Raw genomic sequence first — 18,725 nt, 5'->3', positions numbered from 1 at the left:
TCAGGTGTCGGGTAACGGGGAGTACGAGGTTACGGTAAACTTTTACTGTGCGCTCATCCCTGCAGGACGCCCGCCATTGCAACCACGAATAAAATATCTCCGCAGAGGGTCCTGCCTGAAGAAAATCACTGAGAGTTTCCTCTCGCTTCCCCCCAGCTTGGTGCCTCACCGCGGTGCGCCCAGCCCCTCACCCCAGCCCCCAGCACCGCCCCCGGGCAGCGCCGTGCTGGCGGTACCCGGCACTCGCGGCCCCGCCCCCAGGCCCTGCTCATTTGCATACCCATGGTGCAACGCGCGGCGCGGCCCGCTCCGGTCCCGTTTCCGCAGCTCCCGCAGGGCCGCTCCCGGCCGGGAGCGGGGCCGGGGGGCGGGGAGGGGATGGGGGGAGCGGGGCCGGGGGGAGGCGGGGCGGGGCGGGCGGCGCCGTGAGCTGGGGGGCGGCGGGCGGCGCTGGGCCCGGGCCGGGTGGGGTTGGAAGTTGTACTCTGGTTTCTCTTCAGATCGTATAAATCTTTCGCCTTTTACTAAAGATTTCCGTGGAGAGGAACAAGCACGAGTGTCGTGGAATTTTTTGAGGCTCTGCTTCGGCAGAGCTGCCCTTACTTGGTCAAAAACAATCCGCCCAAATCAATTGTACCCTTATTCTCGCTTCCCGAAGTCGCTCCGCTTCCGCTTACACCACCGCAGCTCATGTCCCTGCGCTACAGAGGGCTCACTGCGCACGCGCAGACCACGCCCCCACCCGCCGCTTCCGAACTACACCTCCCGTCGTGCCCTGCCGCGCGCGGAGCACGCTGGGAATTGTAGTCCCGCGGCACGCCGCCTCCCGGTAGGCCCCGCGGCACGCCGGGCGCGCGGCGTTTAAATCGGCGGCGGTTGGGCGGGCCTGCCTTTCGCTGTCCTCACCGCCAGCACCATGGACCCCCGGCTGTACCGGCACGTCTGCCCCGGCCGCGTCGTCAACATCCAGCGCAGCAACGGTGCGGGGGGGGTAACCGGGGGGGTGTGAGGGGGGTGACCGTGGGGGTGACCGTGGGGGTGACCGTGGGGGTGACGGGGGTGACCGTGCTCTCTTCCAGGCCTGATCCACAAGGCGACGGTGAGGACGGTGAACGTGGAGAGGTCCCTGGTGTCGGTGGAGTGGTCCGAGGGGGGCACCGTCAAGGGCAAGGAGGTGAGGCCGGGCCCCGCGTTGCTGCATGGGGTTTCTCGTTCTTTACCTCAAAAACGTCCCCGTGCGTCTCAGCCGCAGCCGGCTCCTGCGGTGCTGTCCCTGCCCTCGGATGTGTAACGCTTCTCCCAGGCTGTTACCGATAACCCAGCTGCTCTGTGCTGATTTTGGGGGTTATCTGTAAATAAACACCCCCAGGTAAGGTACGCAAAAGGTGGGGATGCTGTGACCGCAGCTGGGCAGCGCCAAGAGGGCTCCTGGCCTTGCAGGGTACCGGGGGCTGCTCACCGTGCTGCTGGTGGGTGGCTTTCAGTGCCCCCACAGCCCTGGTTCTCCCAGCTCTGTGGTTATCTGTTGGCTTTTGGTGCCTCTGGCAATGCCCTTCGAGCTTTGCTGAAGACTTTGTAGCTGTACAATAAACATGTTATTGTTTGATACTTTGGTGTGTATTGTTTATAGCCTGGTGTTATAACACCAGCCCTGGTGGACCTGGAGGGATTTGTAACCTCCACAAGACAGCCCTTGAAGTCTTAACTGTGATGCAGCTTCATCCCCCTTTCTCTGGGGCACAACGTACTGAGAGGCCTCCAGCTGTATCTCTAGTGCCCTGCTCTCTGATTCCCCTGTGCCTTACTTCTCAGGGAACCCTATCTCCTCCTTAAGGTTACTGACTTTTCTTTCTCTGCAACGAGAACCTTGTGCAGAGCAATGTCTCAGAACAGACAAGGAGCTAACCACGGTTTTGGGCTAGAGTCCAGGTAACAACGGCACTGTTAGATTTGAATCGCTCTTGGCCAGTGCTAGTCCGAAACGTCCCAGTTCAGTGTAGAGAAAAGGGCATGTAGGACCCTGCTGGTGGAACCACCGTGTTTCCCTGGCGTGATTGAGGTTGTACTGAAAGCCTGATGCTTAAATTCTCCTTTGGTGAATGAGCAAACACGCTGTTCTTGGCAGTTTCTCTGGGAACGTAGGTACTACAGGGTCTCCAAAGAGGCTGTTCTTACATGCTGCTAGTGTTTATGATACTGTCCACATACACTTGCGTCTGAGGTAATTAATTTTTCTGATTAGATACATACAGACTTTATATAAATCAAGTCTTAAAGTTTATTTCTCTTATGTTAGAATATGGTATCTCCAGGGGTGTGATTGGTTTTTGCTCTTTTTTATATGAACCCTTATTTTATCAAAGTAAATTAAAATTTAATTGAGAACTGGATAACTTCCTCAAGTGGTGCTTGTATTATTGCTTTGACGTTAGGTGAATTCCAGTGCAAGCTGCTGTGACACCAGAGTTATTTTTGTATATACGTGCTTTCAAGCTCTTCTGCAGGGTTAGGTTTGGCAAAACTGAAACAAGCGAGGTGGTGCCTTTTGTGCTCGTGCCTGCCCTTGGCCGCCTGCCCCATGGTCGCTGCCCTGCGTCTGGGTGCTGCGGAATGCTGTGGAGGCAGGATTATGACTTCACTGGAAGGTCAGGCAGGAGGTGGCAGCTGGTCCTAGGTAAAATCACTTGCAATTGCCGGAGAAAATGCAGGTGAATTGACTTTCGGATTAAATGCTGAATCCCTTGTTTCCAAGGTTTAAGTAGCTCTCTGAAGTTTATTTCAGTAAGCGCAGTCACGCAGTAAACTCTTAATGCTCTCCTAGCACAGAAGTCATGGAGATTTACTAAGATTAGCTGTAAGAGATTAAAGCAGTTGATGCCAAATGTGCTTTGCCTATCTCCTCAGAAGTCTTCTATGGCACCTGCAGAGCTGCGCGGTGTTTGGCAGATGAGGGTAAATGGCATAACTTGCTCATTTCTTCTAGTGCAATTGGACATATGAGACTCTTCAAATGGAATATGAACTATTGCCTTGCACCTTGAAGCTAGAAGGCTACTTTAACTTAATATTTGGCAAGCAGTCAGTCAGGTTTGTTTGCCTGTACTGAAAATCAACATGTAAAAAACTGCTGTAGGTGGTAGCAGCAATATTTTACCTTTGCTCTTGCAGATTGAGATTGATGATGTGATAACAATAAATCCTGAGTTAACAGAGGAACTACATGCTGCAGATGTGAAAGAGAACCTCCCTTTGCAAGAGAATGTAACTGTACAGGTAAGCGTTTTAGTCTCTCCAAAGGTACTAACGTGTCAGCAGCAGCATGCTTTAGACCAGATCTTTTTATAAATGATACTGTCAGCCTTACAAGTCAGAGACCTCATGCTTTGTGTTCTGTCTCACTGTTAGACTTTAGTCAGAAATCCTTCTTGTATTAACGTTGTTTTGTAGTGCTGTGCTAGGTATTCATGGCTTACTGTGATAACTAACAGCACCCATTGTTTTCCAGAAACAGAAGCGTAGAACAACCCTTTCAAAAATTCCTGCTCCACGGGAAGGTGAGAAAATATTTCCTTTCCTCTTCAAAACAGTGGTGACCCTCCATTGTAGCCATGTTATTCCAGTTTAGTGCCTCATAACGCTGCTTGTTCAGGCAATGCTAAAAAGAGCATACCCGTTCATACCAACACTCTCGAGTCCTGAGTGCAGAACTTCTGCCAACAAATTGTCCTTCTGTTCCTGTGAGCTCAGGTTTGTTGACACGTTGCCCTTTTCTTCAGTATTGCTGTAGTTATTCCTTGACACTGCTTTAAATGTCACTAGGAAGTTCCTGCTGCAGTGAGGTTTAAAGTTTTGTATGGGATTTTGCAAATGCCACAAACAACAAAAGGTAAGTGACAGTTATTAAGACAAAAAGGTGTCAAAATGAGAATGGAAAGGGCAAGGAAGAAATAGCAGTGTCAAATGGATGTCTCCTCTTCAAATAGTCCCCGTAGACAATAACATGAGCTTTATTCCTGGACACATTTCAGACTAGGCAGCCAAAATGCAAGCTGGTGTGCCATAGCTCAGTGACTTAGTGTCAGTACAGTGTTTTGAGCAGAGCCAGAAGAGGAGACAGATGTGAAAGTGTGGGATTGCTAAGGAGTTGTTTTTCTTGAGGTGCTGGGAATTAGGAAACTCCCATGTTTTTTTTAACCTTTTTATCTTTTTAGTTGACTCTTGCTTTTGAGTTGCAAGTGACAGCATTAAAGGTCTATTTGTAATGTACTCAAGTGATGTTGAGGTCAAAGGGTTGCAGATTTAATAACTCTTAATGTACATAGCTGGACAGAACTTACCCTTTTACATGAGCTGTGAATGGTTGCATTTGTCTGGCCTTTTTTGTTGTATGCGCTGCAAGACAGGGAAACTGGAATCAAAAGACAACAAATCTACAAATCCCCTTGTATCTGAGAGGCAGGAACAGTCCAAGAAGCTTAATATGTCAAAAGTTTTTCTGATCTTCTTCAAATGCAGAGAATTCTCCACAGATTTTGTGGATCGGCAAGAAAAATGATGTGGTAAAGTTGTGATTATCTCTAGACAGACCTGGTTGATGGAGCTGGATAGCCAGATAGAAAAATAAAGGTGTTTTAATCCAGTCATTGGCTGATGGAAAAATGTCCTTACAGAGGTCGCTGCTTCCCTGAAGTACGGAATCTAATGGCAAATCTGACATGCCTGTTGCCTTTGCTACTGGCGGTCTTGTCCCTGAAGACTTGCTCAGAGTACAAGAGGGAAGCAGTGACTTCAGCATTCATCAGATATTATCTATTATTGCGGTTACTCCCTGACACTCACGGGCTATATGTGTCCTGTAGCAAACTCTGTGCTGCACCAATCAAAAAGGTAATGTTGGCTTCAGGTTTCAGTTCTTAGGCAAAGCAAATTAAAGAAGATCAGGAGGCGTCTGTCTCCATCTCTCTCAGGAAAGTAAGGAAAGCAGCAGCAGTGCTTTCAGAATGAATTCAGAAACAGATACTAAGTTCTCTGAAGCAGTAAGAACTTTAGAGGATTTTGTATATCCTTGTGCACAAGAACAATCTGAATCAAACCCATCTAGACGCAGCAAATCCTGCAGTTAATATTCCTGTCTAGGAGCACTGTTGTTTGCAGAAAGTGCTTCTGAGTTTGTGATGAGATCAGGTGTCTGGGCATGTGTGGCAAAAGGAACGAAATACCATCTCTGTGTATAATGAAATGGATTCTTTCTTTTCCTAAAGTTGCGTCAATGGCACCTAATGTCTCTGCACCTGAGCAGAAGAATCCAGGTAAAAAGTTAACACATGAGCATTGAATTTTGTGGGCACAGTTGTGAGGAATTTGATCCAGAATTGAAATTCACCCTTGATGTGAAACAAATCTAACTTCCTTTCAAATCGTAGTGATTAATTCTGGATAAATTCTTGCAATTGCTGGAGGTGAGAGTAGTTCTGGCTTTCATATCACACTTCTATTTTTTCATATCAGACTTGCTTTCTTTACAAACCTATTGAGGTGTATGTTCCTGTCACCTGCTAAGCTTCCTGGGTGAGTGATTTGTCTCAGTGAAAGAACTGTAACTAGGTATGAGGCAATGGAGACTGCCTACAGAAGGGCCCTTTTTGAAGATTTGCTGTTGCAATTATAGGTAGTCTGTCTTGTAGCTGAATTTAGTGTCATCAAGCTATGCACCACACACACCGTCTGTGTTTGGATGTTGTAATGGTGGGCATGATCTGGCTCATGACCAGTTTTCCCTTTGGATGTGGAAGGCATAAGAAATAAATTTTTATCCTGACTTTTCCTTAGAGCTTCCCTAGATAGATAACCCACTCTGTATAGCAAAATTAGTGGTATAGCCTTGGTTTTCATACTGTCACCATCACAGTTAATTCGTAGCCCTGTGAGTGTGAGACTTCAGAGGATTTCCCAGTTCCCTGAGTTGTAACTGCCTCCTTCCTAGGTATCAAGGTTCCAGAACTGCCATACTATTGAATCCTTAGTGATATCTGGAAAGAAATTCACTGAAGCTGCAAATCTGGAATGAACTGTGTGCTTTTCTGTAGTGGTCACTTCTCACCCACCTACCTTTCCAGCAGTGCTTTATCCTAGGCTTTGGTAATGCATCAGAGATCTGAAAATGGTTCTTTTAAGCACAACCTGCACTTCTTGGAGCAAATGATTACTTGCAAATGTCGGAGTGTCTGATGCATGATGCTGAACTTGAATTCGTTTTTCCGAAGCTATGCGTGGCCGTTCCAGGATGTCTGTCATCACGGAACCTCAGTGCAGCCTGCAGGAAAATGAGATGGGGGTGGATCCCTGCACTTCTACACAAACAAGAAACAATTTGTCAGTTCCTGGTGAGTGGAAAAAGAACCCAGAGAATTGTTAATAAGAAGCAACGTGCTTTGTATGTATTTAATTAGGTAAACTGCAAATCTAGGAGGAAGAGCAACCCCTACCCCTTCATATATTAAATGAGAGAGGCAGAGTTCTGCCACTATGTAAACATCCAGGGCTTCTGCCTGAAGGGGTTCTCAAAGGACTTTGGAAACTATGTTGTTGAAGGATGGTGTACTTTGTTAACAAGAGCTGCAGCTGTGCTTGTGGTGCATGTGGTATCTGCATACCAGCATAAAGTGGCATTTGCGGGGCTAGAGTGGGAAGCAAAGTGCCTTAATAGTGCTGACAGCAGGCTCCAGCTATACTGGTTGTAGCTCTACCTATACCAGTTGGCTAAAGTAAGAACTTTAGCCTGCCTGAATAATGGATCTGTAGTTTTTTTATCTTTACCAGATCTACCCCATGAATAGCTGTGGGCATTCCTTGCATATTAAGTTTTGCAAAGACATTCAAATAAGAGGCTTGATATTAACTTCTTGCCTAGTTGGTGTGGCACTGATTTGTAGCTTTGAATAAAAGTTTGATTGGTGAAGGATTAAAAAAAATTTGCACATATATTTTAGCAAGTTCTCCCTCCTGATCCGGAATTGGAGTTGAGGAATAGCTGTGGTCTGTGAGGATTTGCAAATTACAAAATGTTCTTGATCTTTGGGTTCCAGTTATTGTCTTTGGTGTGGCTTCTTTCTGCAGCTGGCCGAACCAAGACTAGTAGGCTGAGCTGCGCTCCAGAACCCCCATTGACAAATGGAAATTCAGAGGATCATCTGCTTTCTGCTAGAATGAACCCTTCAGCGAGCCCAGGTACCTGGGAGCGGTGGGTAAGAACTGGCTCACCAGTCAGAAGTGCATCACTGTGATTGCTTCTTTGTGTAGTCCTAGACTAATGCTTTGAAAGGGTGGCTTTGGCAGCAAGACTAAATATCTTAAGTATTTTTATTACAAATACATCATTCTGTAAGAGTGGTTATCTCCTCAGAAATGCTGCCCTTAGTGATGGTGTGACATGCTAACCAGCTTCTGATAGGTAGATCTGCTTCAGGAAGGAAGTGCTGAAATATTAACAACCATTCTTCTGAAGATGACTATTTCCTGTACCACTTAGGCTAGTCTGTCAGTAACCTTGACAGCTTTGTAAAACATGTTTAAAACATAAGGTGAAAATTTATTCCAAGGAAGTGTTTTCATTTTATCTAGTTCGGAGAAGATCTAACATTGTGAAAGAGATGGAGAAAATGAAAAACAAGAGAGAAGAAAAGAGAGCTCAAATCAGTGAAATCAGGACGAAACGTGCACAGGTAGAGTACTCTACCCCCAATAAGGGGAAATTCTATTAGGTAGTACAACCTGGTAGTTGAAACCAAAATGTATTTTGGACAGACTTTGTTCTTAAGTTTATGCCAAAGGATGGATTGATTCTAGTTTCAGAATGTTCTGAATTTGTGGCCTTTGAGTGAATACTTTTTCTATCTATGTAGTTGGTTGTGTTTGGTGTGCTCTGGGGCTTTTTTTCTGTTATGGGTTAATTACCTTCATGCCTATGTTTTCTCACGCAGGAATATGACAGCAGTTGTCCAAACTGGGAGTTTGCACGGATGATCAAGGAATTCAGAGCAACTTTAGACTGCCAGCCATTATCTATAACTGACCCAGTAAGTAAATACTGAGGCTGCTGAGTGCAGCACATAGACACTTCGACTTCTTTATTTTGTACTGATGGTTTTAGCAGATGAGCAAATTAGTGCATCACAGCTCTTGGGAAATCCTCTGAGCATATTGTGATCCTGAGGGCACCCAGTGGTAAATGTAAGGTCACTTATCTCTCCTATTTAGGGCTAAGCTGCCTTGCATTACTTTGCATATGGCACTAGCGAAGAGTTTGCACTCTGAAAATTATCATGCAATGCTTTGTGTGTAACATCAGTAGTTTTCAGAGCTCGTAAATGGCAGAGCCTACTACATAGCAGTTTGGTTTGTAGGTATAGGTATAAATAAGTTAAAACAGACTAGTGCCCTGTAACAGTGTTAGATGTGTAAGTTGTATATTGAGTAATTTTAGAGTAGGTCAAAAAGTGAAAGAGCAAAAGTAGAGGTCAAACTACAAAAAGCAGGTTCAGCAGAGACCCTCAGCAATTACGGAGGTGGCATTGTTTAATACCTGAGAACAAGTAGTCTTTGTCTAGCAAAAGCCTTGCTATAGTCAGTGAAAAAATGACAGCATTTAAGTTCAAACATGAGTAGCTGCTGACTAGCATAGAACATGAGGTAGTTCGTGTACCAGCATCCGACAGAGCTGAGAGTCAGCTGTTTGTATAAATGTTGCTGCATGACAGGGATGAGCTTGTCATCTACTACCTGCTTCAACCAATGGAACAGGCACTTTTTAAACCCAACTGATGTGCAGCTGTGCTGCACAAATAGCTAAACTTACTGCACCAGTGAAGAACTTCAGGTCAAAAAAACCTCCAGAGGTAAATTAAAATAATAATTTACCTGAATTTGACCCTAGTTGAGGTAATAAGATCACAGATCTTGCTGGACAGCTGGCCAAGAACTGAACACGTTATTGAACCTAAAGCAGAATATTTGTGACACTTTCTTTAGCATAGGAGCATTTCTGTGTGATATGTTGGGAATGCTACCCAGAAGTAAATTGTTCATAGTGTTGTTTGTGCATTCAATGGACTTTAAGACTTACACTCCTCCATGAGCAGGTCTCCTCCTGATCAGTACCAGAGGAAACTCATCAGTGTGTTGAAAAGTCAACGTGAGGGAGCATGGAACCTTTCTCTGGGATACTCAGTAGGTGTAATTAGGAAATAATTATTACTTGTTTTCCTAATTTTCTTTTAGATAGAAGAACATAGGATTTGTGTCTGTGTCAGAAAGCGCCCTCTAAATAAACAAGGTGAGTGTTCTGACAAAGCAGATCTGACTTTGGAGCAGTTTGACTATGTTTATTCATGTTAAATCTGAGGGTCTCTTCCATCAACAGAACTTCTCAAAAAGGAATGTGATGTGATTACTGTTCCAAGCAAATGTGTCCTGCTGGTCCATGAGCCAAAGCAGAAAGTGGATCTAACAAAATACCTTGACACCCAAGCATTCAGATTTGACTTCTCATTTGATGAACTGGCTTCTAATGAAATGGTATACAGGTAATGCTTTCCTCTCATTTGGAATGATTTTCAAGATAGCACTGAGCTATGGCTAGATGACAGCCTAGTTGGAAGAAACTGCTACCTGAAATAAATATGAAAATTCCTTTTTGGAGGAAACCAAAGGACTGAGAAGTCCAAAGCTCAGTTTTGGCGTGGCCTTGCAAATAAAAGGACATCCTTAGGAAATTATCAGTTTTCCTAAAGAAGCTAAAGCAGGATGTGAACTGCTTAACTTAACTGTCTTTTACCTTCTGAATATCCAGGTTCACTGCTAGGCCTCTTGTACAGACCATCTTTGAGGGTGGAAAGGCGACATGTTTTGCATATGGCCAGACAGGCAGTGGCAAGACACATGTAAGTTTTTCTCCAAAGTATCAAATTTTCTAGCTTTATCTAAAGTATGTTGAAGTTCCTTGATGTTACAGGATTGTAAAAGGAGCTCAAATCTTGCTTTATTTTCTTAAAAAGATAACAGTTTCAGTTGTTAATCCTCTTTTTCTGTATTTCTGTAGTTAGAAGTATTAGTGGTTTTCCTCTGAAGTTGTGAGTAAAGTCATGCTAAAACTATCCCATAGTTGATTTTTAAAGACTCAGAACCAAGGATATCCTGACATGTTAGTGACAGAGCCATAACTATCACTTGCCTTGAACTGCTGTTGCTGCCCCAACTCTGCAAAGTAGGGCTATTAGCGTACGTGTGAGACAAAGGCTATTGTCTGTATTGTATTTTGAGTTTGGAGACATTCCAAAGACCTTAGTGGTTATGTAAGAAAATGCTTCTTATTGCACATGAACACTTAAATGATCTGGTATTGTGAAGTGGTGGAAATTACTGTGTTCACTTTCTAAGCACCCCTTCCAGCCCACCACCTGCAGTTTCAAGAGAACTGGAGATTGTTGTCTGCCTAAGAGGTGTTACGCTCTAAATTTTCAGCAACTGGGTTGTCTTTTTCCTCTTCTAGAAACTAAAGGGAAGGAAAATGGAAATTCTCTTCCTTTACACTATGATAGTGGAGCCAAATCCATTGTCTTCTTGCTCTGCAAGAAGCCTTTATGTCAGACCAAGGTGATGTGGACTGGAGTTGGCTAGCTAACCAGCTTAAATAAGACAGGTGCTGTCATTCAAGTGTTAGAGGCAAAGCTTAGGCTAGGTTCTCCTGCCACTATTATGTAGTCAACTGTTTATCTCCTCCAGTAACCCAAAAGGAAGCACTGTAGAGATTTGGATATAGGCATATAGGCATCTTCATTGCACTAAAATGTGCACACAAACCTGCTCATCAGAGCATCATTCAGCTGTGAGGCATTCAAATTTCTTAATTACTTCCCCTTCTTGATCCTAGGGCACAGAAGTAGTGCAAGGTCAATAGCTGCACCTTGAGACTGGAATGCTGCATATTAAACTCGGGTAGATTGAGAATATATCGTGGGATTGAGTTGTGTTTTAAATGATTTAGTTTCATGTAAAAAATGGTAAAGCAATTCACTGAGATAGCACCAAGTACAAATTCTGGGAGGATTAAAGGTATCTGTCAAAGAAGGTACAGGAAGAAGCTTGGTGCACAAGGTCGATTCATTTTGATATCACACGTGAGTTTTTGAAAGTCACAGTGAAAACAGTATTAAACTTATTTCCAAACAAATGAGTCTTTGCTCTGGCCAGAGGCTATTCAGTTGCACTTGCATTTCCCCTAGGAGGAATAACTGCACTGAATTCCTGTGAAGTAGTTATCACTGCAGAGCCTTACAGGCATTTAGCTGACACTTTGCATAATCCAAATCTCCTCTCTGAACTGATAGGGAAGTAGAAAACTAACTTTAATTGTACTGTTGTAATCACCTCACTGACATCAGTTATCATATACACGATAACTTCCCAGTATGTTCTCAGTACTAAAATCAGGTAGCCTGACTTGCTCGTGCCATATCTCACTTTTGACGGCCTTTTCTCTTCACAGACTATGGGTGGAGACTTCTCCGGGAGAGCACAGAATGCCTCTAAGGGCATATATGCTTTTGCATGTAAGTTGATTCTTTAGATATGAAAAATCAAATTTGTGCATGTTTTTCTTAAATAGATAAGGTTTGTTTTGGTATGGATACTTTGATTTTTCTTCTGGGAAAAGATACATAAGTTTTCATTAATAAGTTGTGGTGTTTGTTGCAGGAGGTGGGATTAGTTTTTCACAGAATCGCCTAGGTTGGAAGAGACCTCCAAGATCACCTAGTCCAACCTCTGACCTAACACTAACAAGTCCTTCACTAAACCAGATCACTAAGCTCAACATCTAAACGTCTTTTTAAGACCTCCAGGGATGGTGACTCAACCACTTCCCTGGGCAGCCCATTCAGTTTCATAAACTGTATTTTCCATCCAACATCTAGTTTTCTAGATCCACCTGCTATTTATCACTTGTCAGAAAATATTTGCTTTTGAGATAGGTGACAGATCTTCTAATTTGACGTTTGCTGGGCTGAAACATTTAAGGCTGAAACATTTAATTTTGAGTTCTGCTTTGCTTTTGTCTCAGCCTAAGGATGGTGCTTGGAAATAGCCTGACTTGAATGCAACAGAACACTACCCACTTCTGGTATAAAGCTTTTTATACAGAAAGCATACGAATGATTTATTTTTTCATTTAAGCACTAGATGCAAAAAAAGCGCACACAAGCACCCATTTCTGAGAATATTTTGTAAACCCCTCCTTGATATAATTCCTAGAAAGCACCATGAACCCTGACTCCTGTACTTCCCCTACAGAAAAGCATTTTGTGAAACTATCTGCGTAGCAAGGCAGTTGAAACAAGCAACTCTTTGCTAGTCTCTGAATCAGTTATGACTGGCTCTGAAGGAAAGTCTTCTTTTCAGATCCAAGTGTGAAGTCTATTTGTGAGAGACTGAACTCGATTCAAACAAAGGGCCAGCTAATCTGGTATATTGTCTCTAGCAGCAATGCTGATGCTCAGAGAGGTGTCTTCTAGATTCTCCACAGGAAGAGCTTCAAACAAATGCTTGACTCTTGCAAACCTGTCCAAAGCAATAGCAGGTCATAATTTTCTCCCAGACCAGCAAGGGGGACAGTATTTGCTTCTACTGATCTTACTGGATCAGTTAGCATTGCTGTCTGCAAGTAATATTAACAGTAGAAACCAAGCATTTGTTTGAGATAGCTATCATTCAGCTGCCAGAAGCGCTACATTATGGCTATGCAATATTCAAAAGCAGTTCAAGTAGCAGCTAGGAACGTGTTTTAATGTAGTTAAGTAAACTCCTGTCTTTCCTCACCAGCACAAGATGTCTTCCTTCTTCTAAACCAGCCCAGGTACAGGAGTCAGGACCTGGAAGTCTACGTGACTTTCTTTGAAATATACAACGGAAAGGTAAGATTTTTTTAAAAACAAAAAAATATATATAAAAAAAATCCTGGCATGACTACTTTGACTGCATATTTCATAAGTAGAGGAATGAAACTTAGTAGTTTTGATAGTTCTATGTACTCTATTGTTCTTGGCATGTTTGGAATTGAATTGGAAGACTACGTTACATGTGTTGTTCCTATATAGTTCTCTACTTAGTCTGTGCTGTCTTTATAGTGTCAAGTCTCTTTCTCAATGAGAGTTTTTCAGATTGCCTTGGTTTTGTTGCCTGAATATAGGTGTTTGATCTCTTGAATAAGAAGGCAAAGCTTCGAGTCCTGGAGGATGGCAAGCAGCAGGTCCAGGTGGTTGGCCTTCAAGAGAGACAAGTCAGTTGTGCTGAAGATGTCATCAGAATGATTGAGATGGGCAGTGCATGCAGGTTTGATTGCTTAAAACAATAAGAAAAGTCCATGTCCTGTTGTACCTCTGTATCTGCAAAAAATGTGGTGACTGTAGCCCAGGGCTTGGAGATTTCAAAGAGGAGCCTGTTGTACCCAGTAACAGACAGGCACTGATCCACACCTCTGCATGAAAACAAGAGGGTTACAGAATAAAGGACTGGCAGAGGTGGGTTTAGCCTTCCTTTCATAGTGGCTGCATGTCCTCACATCTCTCCAGAAGAGAGAAACCGCTCAGCTGAGGAGATGGCTGCCCTGGTGCCAAAACTGAATGCCTGCTTCCTAGAAGTAGTTTGCAGGAACTTATGTAGTTCCCTGTGGGCTTGTAAGATCAAGGAAGAGCAGCTGGTATCAAGCTATAGCTGCAAAAGTACTCAGTCTTAACTGCAGGCCAGATGAGTTGTTCCAGTAGCAGCAAAATTGCTGCATGTCACCTGGGGATCTTCTCTAAAGAATCCCTGAGAAAAGGTGCTGAGGGACAGCTGTAGGCTTGGCTGCTCATCTTGGGAGGCTGGCTGCAGTTGGGGTATCTCTGCTGTTGTACTGGCTTGTCTTTAATCAGGGGCTAAATTCTGTATCAGCAAGTCTTACCTGTCTAATAAGGTGCAGCTGTTGGGGAAATATTACTTGGCAAATGAGAACTCCTTGGCTGCTGTATTACATTGCATGTGTATCCTGAAAGCTCATTTAGCCAAAAAAGCATGCACAGCGGAATGACATTTCAGCCAAGAACTGTCTAACACTTCAGGCTCCTGCCTCCCCCAGCAATTTTTAAGGACATCCTCCTTCCATCTTCCCTTAGGAGCAGGGATGTTGTGGGTGGGACAGCAAACCTGCCAGCCCTTGCAGGGTACGAATGATGAAGGTCACAGTGAGGTTTATGGCACATCAGACTCCAGTCTCTTGCAGTGACAGGGCAGGTACAAGAGGTTAACCAGCAAGCCAGCTTGGCTGGGGAAAAGGGATTTACCATGAGTGTAATGTGCTAGCACAGCTAATGCTGTTTAGTGGAGGAAGCTTGGCGGAGCTTACAGTGTGATAGCAGATGCATTAAGAGAATGACACGTGGTCTGCTCTGTGGCAGGAAGATGCTGTGCTGAAGGTATTTCTTCCAGCTTCAAATGCATATAAGGTATTAGCAGTCAGAAAAATATTCTAGAGCAGGCTGGTTGAGTTGAGCCAGGCAGCTTGATATTAGAAGTGATTCTTTAATTCATGCAATCTTAAGTTATTAATGTGTGGGTTAAACAACTTAACCGAATGGCTGCAGCTCTAGTGCTGTCAGGACCTCAGTCTTCTGTGACACAGTTCTAACACTTCTTTGCTTATCTGTTGTAGGACATCTGGACAAACTTTTGCAAATGCTAGCTCTTCACGGTCACATGCCTGCTTCCAAATCATACTACGCCGAAGAGGGAAGCTGCTTGGCAAATTTTCCTTGGTGGATCTGGCAGGAAATGAGAGGGGTGCGGACACATCTAGTGCTGACAGGCAGACACGAATGGAAGGTGCAGAAATCAATAAAAGCTTGCTAGCTTTGAAGGTGAGCTATAGCTCAAGGAGCAAATGGTACTACTCAACACATGGATTGTTTAACTCTGGGGTTATCTGCTCCGTTTCTTTCCAGCGCAAGGGAAAAGAACAGCTAAAGGGATCTTAGGTTTGTATTTTAATAACCATGAAAATGATGTGTATGCTTCCATTTACAGTGTTTCCAGGAGGGCAGTGTAGTTTTGTCATACACCCATTTCAAGCTTCATTCAAGTTTTTATTAAATGTATGCTGGATATACCATGTATCTTGTGACAGTCAAATATGTGGAGTCTATTTAAAAGGCTATGAAGCACATACAGAGCAATGGAGATGACCATTCTCCAGCCTCTTGGGTTTACTAGTAGTTGATGGCTGTAGTTTGCAGAGCTGTTTGAGAAAAGATGCAAATGTTGCATTCATGACTTGTCTTTTCTTAGGAATGTATCCGAGCTTTAGGCCAGAACAAATCTCATACCCCTTTCCGGGAAAGCAAGCTGACCCAGGTGCTAAGAGACTCTTTCATAGGAGTTAACTCAAGAACCTGTATGGTGAGTATGTGCATGGCACAGCTGAACCCACTCACTGCTTGTGATCTCTGCAATTTGTCCAGATAGCTGCATGCTCCCTTTCTAAGGGGAGGGGACTTGGAAGTCACAAAGCTTCAGTTCTCTGCAAAAAAGTCTTGCAGTTTTTCTCCTCAACTCACCCACTGCAACTGAGACCAACAACCGGCGAGCTCTGATCCAGCCCCAGTAGGAACAGGGCAGCAGAAGCCACTTTCATACAGTGGATCTACAGTAGAACCTGGAGTGTGCTCAAAAGGCTTTGCTTCCTGTGGGAGGCACAGCACCACGGGTGCTGGATACAGAGTCGCTCACATGTCCCGCAGGAACCATAAAGAAAAACAGACTTGACAACATCTTAACACTCTGATCCTTTTCCCTAACATCTCACAGCTGCCTGGTGGGATCTGCAGTGCCATTAACGTGAGCAAAAGGCAGACGTAGGACTCACTGTGGCTTTCTGTTCTGTTTGCAGATAGCAATGATTTCTCCAGGCATGAGTTCATGCGAGTACACCTTAAACACACTGAGATACGCTGACAGGTAATGGCCTTTCTGGCCTGGGGATTCCGCTCTTGTTGCAGAATGTGTTTTGGCTGCTTTTACACTGATCAAAAGTTCTCTTGGTGTCATTGTCCGTGGTGACAATTTGGAGGTTCCATTTGCTGGGAGCGAATAATCTTAAAGCTGTCTTCAGAAACTGTCATGGGTGTGGTTTTGTGTTTCTGTGGGGGGGTAATAGAGTTTGTGTAAAACCGTAACTGTCTCCTTTACTCAGAGGAGTGTCTTATGTAAGACTTCAGATCACCTTGTTTTTTGTAGGGAGTTTACCCTGTTAGCAGCACATCCTGAATGGTTACATCCATGACCTTTACTTTTTGCAGTATTCTATGCAGGGTCCCCTATGTGCGTGCTAAGAATGTTTCCCTGACATGATCCTACAAATGATGTGGAAGGACAGTAGCTGTTTTTGATGGACTTTAATAGAAGCTAATAGGGTATGACACTTCAGAGACTGGGCGAAATCTAAAGTATCTGGAGAACTCGGGTGCCTTGCAGCAAATGGTGTGAGCGTGGATTTTGAATGCCCCATGGTTGGGCTTTGGGTACCTGCAGTGCACAAAAGACTTGTAGGGACTGAGACTCAAGATTCACAAGGGGGTCTGAAACCTGGAACTACTGTGCAGAGCAGTGAGCCTTTACGTGCCCTTACACCTCTCTGGTGAGGTGACAAGTGAAAAGGGACAGGCAGACTCTACAGCTACAGGGAGAGTGTTTTAACAGCTAAGCCTTTCCCTCCTTCACTAGGGTCAGTGGCACTTGAATTTTTTGTTGCTGATGCTGTGTTGTGTGGATCTGTGTGCCGTGGCTGCAGAGCCTATGATTTCTGTCATACGTTAACAAGATGACATTTCCACACTTCAGATTTGGTAGCTTTCCATCATTTGGTTCACAAAAGGCTGCTCGGTCCTCTCCTTTCCAGGCTCTGAAAGGATGTCTGCTAATTCAAGCCACAAGCATTCAGGAGCACTAGGGATCTTGACAGGTTTCCAGATTTTGTTCCGGATTGAAGGCTTTTTTCTGGTGGATAGTCATTCCTAATCACCTGAAAGTACAGGACAGAATGCAACATCTGGCTTATGGCGTGCTTCAGTAAGATGCTAGTCTTCAGTTGTACCCACTGGATTCTTAGCTAGTGCACAAGGCAAGTTCAAGCTATAAACGGGGTGTGTAAGCTGGAACTCGCTGGAAATATGAAGCTGACACTAGTAACTAGAACGAAGTACCTAGCTGATGCCTGACCTCTACCTCTAGCTCCATGTCATCAGATAGGCCTATAAGGATAAAAATCCTATTCTGGCATGGAGGGCCTCAATGGGAGAGGTGGGGATCAGCCTTATTCCTTTTCTTTCCATACTAAGTCTTCTTAGTTGGTCATGACAAACCAGGCTGACATGTGGAATATAGCCTGTGTGTGCGAAAGGCTTTGCTGGCAATTAGTATTGTGTACTTGGAACACTTCTCTCCAGGAGAGGTCCTAAATTGTTGTGGCTAGGCTGGACATAGAGACACATCTCTCAGCTTCCCTTCCCACAGTCCTCTGGAGTTTGTCCACGAAAGCTCGTTCCAGGTGTGGTAATGTGGATTTTTTAATGAAGTCAAATGTTTTTGACTTCATTAGTCAATGAAGTCAATGCTGAGCACTGACTGATTGCAGTAGCTGTTTTGTGATGCTGTCGCTCTGAAATTGCTGAAAGACTGAGTGGTGAATCTTCTTGTTGCAGAGTGAAAGAGCTCAGCCCTCATAATGGAGGTGGTGAAACACAGAATCACATGGAGATTGAGAACGAGGAAACGGAGATCAGTGGAGAAAGCTCAGGTCTTCAACACAATGTATGTGTGGGCAGTGGGCTGAACAAATCTTAAAGCTGGAAACAACCTGCTGTTCTTACTTGGGCTGTTTCTTGCAGCTCTCCAAGGATGAGGAGGAAGATATGTCTCCCCACATGTTCAATTTCCGTGAGGCTGTGATTCAGATTGGTGAACGGGAGGAGAAGGTTGTAGAACAACTTAGAGAACTGAGACAGGTAGGTGGAAGAGGCAAGCCCAGCCCAAGCTGCCTTCTCTGTTGACAGGAGCTTGCCTTGTCTGAGCCGAGTGCTACTGGGTAGGCTGTGGGCTGTAATGCAAGATGCTGTCAATGGTGTTACCTTTTCCTCACTGCCAGCTTTTCCCTCTGGTTTCCTGCCCAACCGGTTAAACCGTGGAATTCTGGTGCTTGTGGCCAGCCAGTCCCCCTCCCCTCCAGCTAGCAATCTCTACTTGTACCAACTGATACTGCTCTGTCGAAGCTCAGCTCTGATTTGCTATGCCATATTCAAAGAAACTCATTGAACTTCCAGAAAGTTGATTTCTCTGATTTCTCTTCATGGTCTTTCTTGTAAATACAGAAAATGACAACTGAACTTGACTACCTCTTGGGAATCGCAGAGCAACCAGACTATGATCTTGAGACCTTTGTGGGCAGAGCTAAGTACTTCGTAGAGGAGAGCTCAAGAAATTTCCTTGGTGTCAGAGGTATGTTAATGCTTCTTGAGAGAGTGCCTACTCAAGAGTTTCTGAATAGCACTGAGAGAGTGCCTACTCAAGAGTTTCTGAATAGCACTGTCACTAATCTTCTTTTCTCTCGAAGATCTGAAATAACATCAGCTTATCTATCTGGGGGT

At 44.3% G+C, this 18,725-nt stretch overlaps 2 protein-coding genes across 6 annotated transcripts in view; one reads left to right on the top strand and one right to left on the bottom strand.

The window, feature by feature from the left end:
* Positions 1–677: 677 nt before the first annotated feature.
* KIF2C (kinesin family member 2C) overlaps positions 678–18,725 on the top strand; it is a 19,304-nt gene continuing 1,256 nt past the window's right edge. Inside the window, exons 1-21 of one of the 2 annotated variants that reach the window (XM_083846877.1) lie at positions 678–980; positions 1,080–1,174; positions 3,169–3,273; positions 3,506–3,554; positions 5,262–5,309; positions 6,264–6,383; positions 7,117–7,227; positions 7,621–7,721; positions 7,980–8,075; positions 9,277–9,331; positions 9,419–9,581; positions 9,848–9,938; positions 11,543–11,606; positions 12,874–12,965; positions 13,241–13,383; positions 14,741–14,945; positions 15,373–15,483; positions 15,974–16,041; positions 17,784–17,892; positions 17,970–18,086; positions 18,450–18,576. In XM_083846877.1, the coding sequence (XP_083703003.1) occupies positions 917–980; positions 1,080–1,174; positions 3,169–3,273; positions 3,506–3,554; positions 5,262–5,309; positions 6,264–6,383; positions 7,117–7,227; positions 7,621–7,721; positions 7,980–8,075; positions 9,277–9,331; positions 9,419–9,581; positions 9,848–9,938; positions 11,543–11,606; positions 12,874–12,965; positions 13,241–13,383; positions 14,741–14,945; positions 15,373–15,483; positions 15,974–16,041; positions 17,784–17,892; positions 17,970–18,086; positions 18,450–18,576 (2,134 nt within the window). In that variant the 5' untranslated portion in view covers positions 678–916. The remainder of the gene's footprint in view (positions 981–1,079; positions 1,175–3,168; positions 3,274–3,505; positions 3,555–5,261; positions 5,310–6,263; positions 6,384–7,116; positions 7,228–7,620; positions 7,722–7,979; positions 8,076–9,276; positions 9,332–9,418; positions 9,582–9,847; positions 9,939–11,542; positions 11,607–12,873; positions 12,966–13,240; positions 13,384–14,740; positions 14,946–15,372; positions 15,484–15,973; positions 16,042–17,783; positions 17,893–17,969; positions 18,087–18,449; positions 18,577–18,725) is intronic. The other variant, XM_083846878.1, reaches the window with a different exon arrangement.
* ARMH1 (armadillo like helical domain containing 1) overlaps positions 16,048–18,725 on the bottom strand; it is a 16,048-nt gene continuing 13,370 nt past the window's right edge. For all 4 annotated transcript variants that reach the window (XM_083846889.1, XM_083846891.1, XM_083846888.1 and 1 more), the window contains one exon: positions 16,048–17,104. In XM_083846889.1, coding sequence (XP_083703015.1) covers positions 17,097–17,104 — 8 coding nt within the window. In that variant the 3' untranslated portion in view covers positions 16,048–17,096. The remainder of the gene's footprint in view (positions 17,105–18,725) is intronic.

Source organism: Anser anser, assembly GCF_964211835.1.
Source record: "Anser anser genome assembly, chromosome: 8".
NCBI classification, from domain to species: domain Eukaryota; kingdom Metazoa; phylum Chordata; class Aves; order Anseriformes; family Anatidae; genus Anser; species Anser anser.
Note: the sequence above shows the minus strand (reverse complement) of the source record. Positions and strands in the feature narration are given on the sequence as shown.